General features: G+C 36.6%; 1 protein-coding gene across 2 annotated transcripts in view; it reads right to left on the bottom strand.

Moving 5' to 3' along the window:
• Positions 1-4,561: 4,561 nt before the first annotated feature.
• The window catches only part of CFAP54 (cilia and flagella associated protein 54), a 306,329-nt gene continuing 300,000 nt past the window's right edge, over positions 4,562-10,890 (bottom strand). For both annotated transcript variants that reach the window (XM_081595348.1, XM_081595350.1), the window contains one exon: positions 4,562-4,814. In XM_081595348.1, the coding sequence (XP_081451474.1) occupies positions 4,695-4,814 (120 nt within the window). In that variant the 3' untranslated portion in view covers positions 4,562-4,694. The remainder of the gene's footprint in view (positions 4,815-10,890) is intronic.

Here is a 10,890-nt window from a genome sequence, read left to right as displayed (position 1 = left end):
TGCAGGTAAAACCTCTGGGGAATTCTTACTTGGCCTCATTTTCTTCCTTCATCCAAGAGGGAACCACAAACTTGAATTTAGTATTGATCTTTACTTAGCTTGACTTAAAAAAGTTTAGTATATAGCTATACATCCACAAATACTATGTACTATGTCATTTTGCTTATTTTCAAAACTTTATTTAAATGGTATCTCCTATATGTATTTTTATGTCACTTCATTTTTTTCTCTTGCTCAACCTACTTTTTGAAGCATATCCAGATTGATATGTCTCTTTAACTCATTTACAGTTGCTCTGTAGTAGTATATTATTCATTAATTTATATGTTCTGTGTAATACTCTACTGTATGATTACACTATTATTTATCCATTCTTCATATGAGGGATATTTGGCAGGTTTCCTTTTTTGTTTTGTTATTGTAATCTAGGCATCAGTGAACACTTTCGCATGTTTCCTTGGGCATATGGGTGGGAGCTTCTTTCAGGGATATATCATGAGCATTTCAAATATGAGAAATGAGAAAAGGTGGTTAAACAGTGGACTTCTGGGTCCACTATCTTCTTCCCTAACTCCCAGTTAGTGGCTTGTCCAATCCTATGCACACATAGATAATATTTAAGTTTAGAATAATATTTTATTTTTCTATGGATTGAAGATGTCCACAGTGATCTTATGTATATCTCACCCAAGTTTCCAGGCCTTGTGGACACCCTGTAGCTTAAAAGATACATCACCCAACAACGATGTACACAGTCTCAAGCCAAAGGACTGTGGGGTGGGCTCACACACTTATGACACCCTTGAGCTAAGGTCATAAGACCTTGCTGTGAAATATAACAATGCAGAGCTATGTGCTCTTGGGCACTGTTAAGAGCCATGTAATCAGGGCACCAGGAAGCACTTGAAGAGTTCTGGAAGCCTTATGCTCTGTCATCTGAGCTGCTCTGTCATCTGTGTAATGCTGTCCAGGAGGGGAAAGAAGGGCAAAGCAGACCAGAGGCTGAAGCCAAGTTTCTAGTACTCTCCAGAAATGTACCATTTTTCTCCCCCTGCAATTCAGTGAAGGAGAACAAGTCAACTGGGCTGGGGAATATGGAAAGTGCCTACATGTTTGCTGAACTGAGACTACTGCATTTAAGGCTCTGAATAGCCGGAAGGTGGTCAATTTCTAAAGCAATCTCTTGGAAACTGATAGGGAGAAAGATATGGGGAGTGCTGGGGTTTTATTACCCATCACTTAGCTGCTGGCACTGGCTCCTCTTCTCTCTCTCCTTGCTTCCCTCCCCCCCTTTCTCCTTCTCTTCTTCCCATTTCACGTTGTCTCCTGTCATTCTCTGTTATAATTAAATAGAAAACATTGCAGGTACCTGCTATGAAGCATCTGTAGATACTGTATGTTACACGGGGGGAAAAAAGCAGCTGCAAATTGTGTAATTTGGTCTTTAAAGAAAAATCTGAAAGACATCTCTGGAAACAAACACATCTTTCATCCTAGTAGATTTTGAATTTTCTTTTTGTTTGTACTTCAGCCAGTTCATTATCATTTCCTCACCGCCTTGCACAGAAAGTTAGAAGAAATGGGGGATTTCTGGAATGATGGCTTAAAGTGGGGAAACTGTGATTGCAGAGTCTGTGCCATTTCAGACAGTATTTCTCTCAGTCAAAACAACACCTAAGAATGACAGCATCTGTACGTTACTAAATGTGGGGGAGAAAGTAAAAAATGTGCTGAAATATTATCGGTAATATTAGGAAGTGTACAGGGTTAGTCGCTCAATCGTGTCTGATTCTTTGCGAACCCACGGACTGTAGTCCAGCAGGCTCCTCTGCCCATGGAATTCTCCAGGCAAGAATACTGGAGGGGGTTGCCATTTCCTTCTCCAGGGGATCTTCCCAACCCAAGGATTGAACCCAGGTCTCCTGCATTGCAGGCAGATTCTTTACCTTCTGAGCCAGCTGGGAAGCCCAATAGTAGGAAGGCACCTACCTTTCTAAAAGGAAATCAATATATTGGCACAAATCACACTGGAGACACCTCATGAGTTCTTTGGTTATTCATTCAGGTCTATGAGTGATTTTCAACTGTTTCTAGGGTGTTCTCCAACAGGTATTCCAGTTCTAGCTTGAGGTTCAGCTATGTCTTCCTCTCCCTTGATTTTCAAATTTTCCAGAGCAGTAGAGTAGGGAAAAGGGCTGGGGAAGCCAGGTCAGCAACAAAGAGTCCAAATTCTCCAGTCAGATCCTGGCTCTATCTCTGAACGGAATCACTGGACAAGTTGCAGAACTCCTAACATGTTTTTCCCTCATCTGTGACCCAGAGTCAGTCATCCGACATGCATCATCATCTTAATTCTTGTGAGTACAAACAGCCCAATCAAAAAACAGGCAGGAGATCTAAAAAGATATTTCTCTAAAGTAGACATACAGATGGCCAAAGGCACATGAAAAGATATTCAACATTGCTAACTACTGGAGAAATGCAAGTCAAAACTACAATGAGGTATTACCTCACACCAGTCAGAATGGCCAACATCCAAAAGTCTACAAATAATAAATGCTGGAGAGGATGTGGAGAAAATACACTATTGGTGGGAATGTGAATTGGTACAGCCACTATGGAGAAGAGTATGGAAGCTCCTCACAAAACTAAAATCAAGCAACCATATGATCCTGCAATCTCTCTCCTGGCCATGTATCTGGAGAAAAACATAATTTGAAAAGATACATGTACCCCAGTGTTCATAGCAGCACTATTTACAACAGCCAAGACATGGAACCGAAGTGTCCATCGACAGATGAACAGATAAAGATGTGGATATATATATGCACACTGAAGTATTACTGAACCATAAAAAATTAAATACTGACATTTGCAGGAACATGGATGGACCTAGCAATTATTATACTAAGTGAAATAAGACAAAGACAAATATCATACATTGCTTATATGTGGAATCTAAAAAACTATACAAATGAACTTAAATAAGACATAAATAGACTCACAGACATAGAAAAAACTATGGCTACCAAAGGGGAAAATGGGCATGGGTGATAAATTAGGAGTTAGGGATTAAAATACACACGCTACTATACATAAAATACATAACCACCAATGACTTCCTCATATAGCACAGGGAACTCTATTCAATATCTTGTAAAAACCTATAATGCAAGAGAATGTAAAAAATTAATATATATATATGTGAGATATATATATGTATGTGAATATATATATGTTTGTGTGTGTCCGTATGCGTGTGTGTGAATCACTTTGCTGTATACCTGAAACTAACATGACATTGTAAATCAACTATATTTCAATTTCCAATAAAAAATTAAAAAGAAAGGCCATTTTAACATGAATAGTAAGCAGAAAATCCATCTTCAGATAAAGAGTAGTTCATTTAACACATTTAAATTTAGAAAAAACATATTTATGTTTCCTTGTTTTTTCATTTTACCATGAATATCCATTCGTGAGCCTGCATGCAGGAAACACTTGTGTAAAGCACTCTCTGATGCTAAACAAAGTGGGTCAGGATGCCTGACCCTCTTCCAGTTTGGCAGGGAAATGACAAGTCCTAGCAGGATGACTATTGATACTTCAGCTACTGAAGGACCTTTTAATCAAATCACTGAATTTAATCCTCACAGCCGTTCTACTAATATTCCCATTCTACAGATAAGGAAAGGAAGGCTTAAAGAATGCATTACTTTCTCAAAGCAGCAAAACTAGCAAGTGGTAAAGTTACTATTCAAATTCATGTCTACATAGTTCCATAGTTCATGTTCAGAAACTTTATGCAATGCTATCTCTCAGAAGTATAAAATATGAAAGGTCTAATTCACTGTATATTTCTTCTCAAGCCACACCTACAAACTTCTAAAGTTGACTGATTACTTTGAGTTGACTCGAGATTTGTTAAGAGATTCTCAGCCTTGGCACAGATATTTTCTGCCAGATAATTCTTGGTTGCAGGGGGCTTTTCTGAACATTGTAGACCATTTCACAACATCCCTGGCTTCTACCCACTAGATGCTGGTGGGACTCTCTTTGAGGCCTGCATGTTCACTCAGTGGTATCTGACTCTTTGCGACCCCATGGACTGCAGCACGCCAGGCTCCTCTGTTCATGGAATTCTCAAGGCAAGGAATACTGGAGTGGGTTGCCATTTCCTTTTCCAGGGGACCTTCCTGACTCAGGGATATAACTCCTGTTTCCTGTGTCTCCTGAATTGTCAGGTGGATTCTTTAACACTGAGCCACTTGGGAAGCCCACTCTCTTTTGGGCTATCTATAGTAATAATAATAACAAAATATCTTTGGACACTGCCAAACGCTACCTGAGAGGCAAAACTGCCCCTGGTCAAGAACCACTGGCTTAATTTCAGTCTTGCTGTATGGGTGCATCCAAAGACAACCTCAACATCATGCAAAAGTGGGAATAGTTGCAGTGTGAACAAACATATTTTCCATGACTGGCTCTGTAAGACAGTTTTTAATAAGCAACAGCTTTGTCTTTTAATTCAAATATCATTGAAAACATTACTCATGACTGATTTTTAGATAAATTTAGCTTGTGTAAAAAAAGCAATTTTATTTTCCTTAGTATAAGAGGATAGCTCTGAAAGTTTATTACAAACCAAGTAAAGCAATAACAATCCCTTTATAAGGCTAACATACAAAGGATGTTCAGGGAATAATTGACACCATCCAGTTGAAAAGGCTTCCTCCCGATATGATACAGCCACTAGCAAGATCAAAAAGTCTCTCCAGACTGAATATAGATGGCAGCGAGACATCAAATGGGACCTGAAAAAAAGCATAAAAGCGTTCATGAAATGCATTGTTTCAAACTGTTGACTGAAGTAACATTCTCAAAACACACAAACACCAATTCTAGGTAATGATCTTATGTGAAATATTCTTAACTCTTGCCTAAGATAAGACACAAAATCGCACATCTCTACTTTGCTGAAATGTCCCATATATCATTTTCTATCCTAATAAGACTCATATCTATGAATATACAAAAGTGGCATACAGGTTCATGTCTGTAAATCTACAAAAATGAGCCTACAAAATGGTAGACATTTCTAGAAATATGCACCATTTGATTTTATATAATCATTGCATATGATTTTAAGTTTAGGAATTTTAGTCCAGTTCCTAATGAACCACTTCCCTTCAGAATACACTGCACAGTGGACAAATCTCTCCCCCTCATTTTGAGTTTAAATTCTGACATGGTAAAGTGAATTATGTTTGGAATTCCTTCTTTCTGAAAGAAACACATGGTTAGCACATTGAGGACTAGTGCAGCCAAAGACATCTGAAAAATGGAAAATAAAGATTGTTTCTGGGGTCATGGCACACTGGTTATTTAAGTGGGAAGAAGGGCAAGAAAGAGAGCTCAAACATGAAGGAAAGGAAACAAGTGTTTACTTGTTTCTGGGAAAGCATTTCATGCAGACTTAGATACTTGTGAAGATATACGAGCAAATAGCATGTAGAATGGTCACCATGAATTAAATCCTTGGGGCCCTGAATCCTTGTAAGAAACTAGAGGACAAGTTTTATTAATGTCTTGTCTTCTTGTTAAATGAAACTTTTATTCTGAAGAAAATGCAATGAACTTAAAAATAGAAGCTGGTTTTAATTTATTTTTCTTCACTTCATTGGATTAAAAAATGATAAAAGCATTCCAATACTTTCTATAACTTCAGAAAATAAAGACTTGGAAAATTAATAATATCATGCTTTCTAAATTCTGAAGTAATCAGTGTTAGCAGTTTAAAGAGTTTAAACTAAAATTCCTTTCCAAAACAACAGAGGATGAGATGGTTGGATGGCATCACCGACTCAGTGGACATGAGTCTGAGTAAACTCCAGGAATTGGTGATGGACAGGGAGGCCTGGTGTGCTGCAGTTCATGGGGTCGCAAAGAGTCGGACATGACTGAGTGACTGAACTGAACTGAACTGAACAGATGTACAACTATCTGTATGAGGTTTTCTTCTTTTTTTTCTTTATTTCTTTCTTTTGAAGTAGGGTAACTGGATTTCCATTATTTGCTTTTTCAATTACTAATATGTAAGATAAATTCCACCTTAACCAATTCAGGGAGGTAGAATAACCACATGGAGTTTAAAAGCGTGTCGACTGAACTGTGGTAGATGAACCTCTGTTATACAGAATGAAGTTAAGTCAGAAAACCAAATATCATATATTAACGCATATATATGCAATCTAGAAAAATACTAAAGAACTTATTTGCAGGGCAGGAATAGAGACACAGACATAGAGAACAGATGTGTGGACGCAGCAGGGTAAGGAGAGGGTTGGGCGAATTGAGAGAGTAACACTGACATATATATATATATATACTACCATGTGTAAAATAGATAGCTAGTGGGAAGTTGCTGTATAACACAGGGAGTCAGCCTGGTGCTCTGTGATGATTTAGAGGAGTGGGATTGTGGGGGGTGGGAGGGAGACTCAAGAGAAGGGATATATGTATACTTATAGCTGATTCATGTTGTTGTATAGCAGCAACCAACACAACATTGTCAAGTAATTAGTCTCCAGTTTTTTTAAAAAATGTGTATATTCTAGAGTAAGACTGCTTGATTCAAATTCAGACCTCACCATATACCAGCTATGTGATGTTGAGTAAAATACTTGATCTGTTTAAATTTTAATTTCCTAATTTTACTACTTCATTCTATACCACAAATATGCTTTCTGTTTCCATGTATCAACATAGGCCTATTCTGGATAATTCATAAAAATGGAATCATAAATTATGTGACCTTTTATGTCTGGCTTTTTTAACTTAATGTTTTGGAGGTTCATCCACATTGCTGTGTTTACAAATACTTTGTTCCTTTTAATGAGTAATGCTCCATTTTATGAATATACCACATTTGTTTATCTAATCATATATTGATGGATATTTGTATTGTTTCCACATTTTGGCCATTGTGAAAAGTGTTGCTGTTAACATACAAATACAAGTTTTGTTTGAACATCTGATTTCAGTTTGCAGAGTCCATATCTAGGAGTGAACTTACTGAATCACATGGTAATTGTACACTTCAGTTACTGAAGAACTACCAAACTGTTTTACATAGAGGTTGCAACATTTTACATTCCCACAGGTAATGTATGATGGTTTGAATTTTTTCACATCGTCTCCAACATGTATTTTTTCATTGTACAAGTTTCAGATGTATAATACTATAATTCGATGTTTGTATATACTGCAAACTGATGACCAACACAACTCCAGTTGCTATCACCACCATAAAGCTGACCTTCTTCACCTATTTTGCCCACTCCTCAACCCCTTCCCCCTCTGGTAACCACTAATATATTCTCTTTATCTATGAGTTTGTTTTTATTTTGTTAACTTGTTTTGTTTTTAGATTCCACTTATGAATGAAATCATACAGTTTTTGTCTCTCTCCATCTGACTTTATTTCACGTAGCATAATAATCTCAAGGTCCATCCATGTTGTCGCAAATGGCAGGATTTCATTTTTTTTGTGACTAAGTAGTGTTTCATTTTATATTTAAATAAATATATTTATATTTAAATATAAATATTCATTTATATTTATATTTAAATATAAATATATTTTATATTTAATTTTATATTTCATATATTTAAATGAATATATATTTTATATTAATTTATATTTATATTTAAATATTCATATATTTCATTTTATATTTAAATGAGTAGTATTTCATTTTATATTTAAAATATATTTAATAGATTTTATATTTCATTTTATATTTAAAGAAGATTTAAATCTTCTTTATCTATTCCTCTATCAGTGGATATTTAGGTCATTTCCACATCTTAGCTATCGTAACCAATGCTGCAGTGAACATAGGAGTATATGTAATTTTTCAAATCAGTGTTTTCACGTTCTTTGGATAAATACTCAAAAGTGGAATAGTTGTGTCATATAATACTTCTATTCTCAATTTTTTGAGGGATCACCACAGTTTTCCAGAGTGACTACAGCAACTTACAGTCCCACCAAAGGTATACAAAGGTTCCCTTTTGTCCACATCTTCTCCAACTTTTGTTACTTCTTGTCTTTTCAATAACAGTCATTCTAACAGGTATGAGGTTACATCTCATTGTACCTTTGACTTGCATTTCCCTAATAATTAGTGATATTGAACATATTTTCATGTGACTGTTGCTGTTCAGTTGCTAAGTCATGTTCGATTTTTTGTGACCCCATGGACTGCAGCATGCCAGGCTTCCGGGTCCTTCACTATCTTCCAGAGTTTGCTCAAACTCATGTCCATTGTGTTGATGATGCTATCCAACCATTTCATCTTCTGTTGCCCCCTTTTCCTCCTGCCCTCAATATTTCCCAGCATCAGGGTCTTTTTGTTAGCCATCTCTATGTCTTCTTCAGAAAAATGTTTATTCAGATCCCTACCTATTTTTAAATTGGTTTTTTTTTTGCTTGCTTGTTTTTATCTCATAATATGAGTTCTGTATATATTTTGGATATTAATCCCTTAATATATGATTTGCAAATATCTCCTTCTATTAAGTGGGATAACTTCATTTTGATAATGGTTTCCTTCACTGGGCAGAAGCTTTTAATTTGATGTAGTCCCATTTATCTTCACTTTTATTTCCCCTGCCTTTGGAGCCAGATCCACAAAAACCTTGTTAAGCCAGATGTTAATGAATTGACCATCTATATTGTCTTCTAGGAATTTAATGATTTTAGATATTACAGTTAAGTCTTCTAGCTATACTTTTTTAGATTATTTTTTCCTCTTTTTAAAATTGAAGTATAGTTAATTTACAATGTTGTATTATTTCAGTTATACAGCAAAATGATACTTTTTATATGTGTGTGTGTGTGTGTGGGTGTGTGTATTCTTTCTCCTTTTCTTTTCCATTCTAAGTTATTGCAAGACATTGAATATAGTTCCCTATACACACAAGGTCCTTGTTGTTTATCTATGTAATAGTATGTAAATATTAATCCTCAACTCCTAATTTATTTTCCTCAACCCTCATCTTCTTTGATAACCATAAGCTTGTTTGCTATGTCTGTGACTCTGTTTCTGGTTTGTACGTTTTGTAAATAAGTTCATTTGTATCATTTTTTAAAATATGATACAGTGAAATAAATGATACATGATTTTTTCTTTTCTCTAACTTACCACAATTAATGTGATCATATCTAGGTCCATTCACATTGCTGCAAATGGCATTACTTCATTCCTTTTTATAGTTGAGTAAAAGAAAGGCAATGCCAAAGAATGCTCAAACTACCACACAACTGCATTCATCTCACATGCTAGTAAAGTAATGCTCAAAATTCTCCAAGCCAGGCTTCAGCAATATGTGAACTGTGAACTTCCAGATGTTCAAGCTGGTTTTAGAAAAGGCAGAGGAACCAGAGATCAAATTGCCAACATTCACTGGGTCATTGAAAAAGCAAGAGAGTTTCAGAAAAACATCTACTTTTGCTTTATTGACTATGTCAAAGCCTTTGACTGTGTGGATCACAATAAACTGTGGAAAATTCTGAAAGAGATAGGAATATCAGACCATCTGACCTGCCTCTTGAGAAACCTGTATGCAGGTCAGGAAGCAACAGTTAGAACTGGACATGGAACAACAGACTGGTTCCAAATAGGAAAAGGAGTACGTCAAGGCTGTATATTGTCACCCTGCTATTTAACTTATACGCAGAGTACATCATGAGAAACGCTGGGCTGGATGAAGCACAAGCTGGAATCAAGACTGCCAGGAGAAATATCAATAACCTCAGATATGCAGATGCTTTTGAACTGTGGTGTTGGAGAAGACTCTTGAGAGTCCCTTGGACTGCAAGGAGATCCAACCAGTCCATCCTAAAGGAGATCAATCCTGGGTGTTCATTGGAAGGACTGATGTTGAAGCTGAAACTCCAATACTTTGGCCACCTGATGTGAAGAGCTGACTCGTTTGAAAAGACCCTGATGCTGGGAAAGATTTAGGGTGGGAGGAGAAGGGGAGGACAGGGGATGAGATGGTTGGATGGCATCACCGACTCAATGGACATGAGTTTGGGTAAACTCCAGGAGTTGGTGATGGACAGGGAGGCCTGGCATGCTGCGGTTCATGGGGTCGCAAAGAGTCGGACAGGACTGAGCGACTGAACTTAACTGAACATGTTTTTTTGATATTGAGCTGTATAAGTTGTTCATATATTTTGAAAATTAATCCGTTATCAGTCTCATCACTTGCAAATAATTTCTCCCATTCCATAGGTTGTCTTTTCACTTTGTTTATGGTTTCCTTTGCTGTGCAAAAGCTTTTAAGTTTAACTAGGTCCCATTTGTTTATTTTTGTTTTTATTTTCATTACTCTAGGAAAAAGTGAAAGTGTTAAGTTGCTCAGTCATGTCTGACTCTCTGCAGCCCCATGGACTGCAGTGTGTCAGGCTCCTCTGTCCATGGAATTCTCCAGGCAAGAATATTGAACTGGAGTGGGTACTCAGTCCCTTCTCCAGGGAATCTTCCCAACCTAGGGATTGAATCACAGTCTCCTGCATTGCAGGCAGATTCTTCACTGTCTTGAGTAACAGATGGATTCAAATACGATCTTACTGTGATTTATGTCAGAGTGTTCTGCATGTTCTCCTCTAAGAATTCTATAGTTTCTGGTCCAGTATTTAGGCCTTTAGCCCATTTGAGTTTATTTTTCTGTATGATATTAGAGAATGTTCTAGTTTCATTATTTTACATGTGACTGTTTAGTTTTCCTAGCACCACTTATTGAAGAGACTGTTTTCTCATCATTGTACACTCTTGACTCTTTTTTTGTAGATTAATTCACCATAAGTATGTGGGTTTA

The sequence above is a fragment of the Giraffa tippelskirchi genome, chromosome 4, assembly GCF_054371585.1.
Source record: "Giraffa tippelskirchi isolate mGirTip1 chromosome 4, T2T-mGirTip1v1.2.pri, whole genome shotgun sequence".
In the NCBI taxonomy this organism is placed as follows: domain Eukaryota; kingdom Metazoa; phylum Chordata; class Mammalia; order Artiodactyla; family Giraffidae; genus Giraffa; species Giraffa tippelskirchi.
Note: the sequence above shows the minus strand (reverse complement) of the source record. Positions and strands in the feature narration are given on the sequence as shown.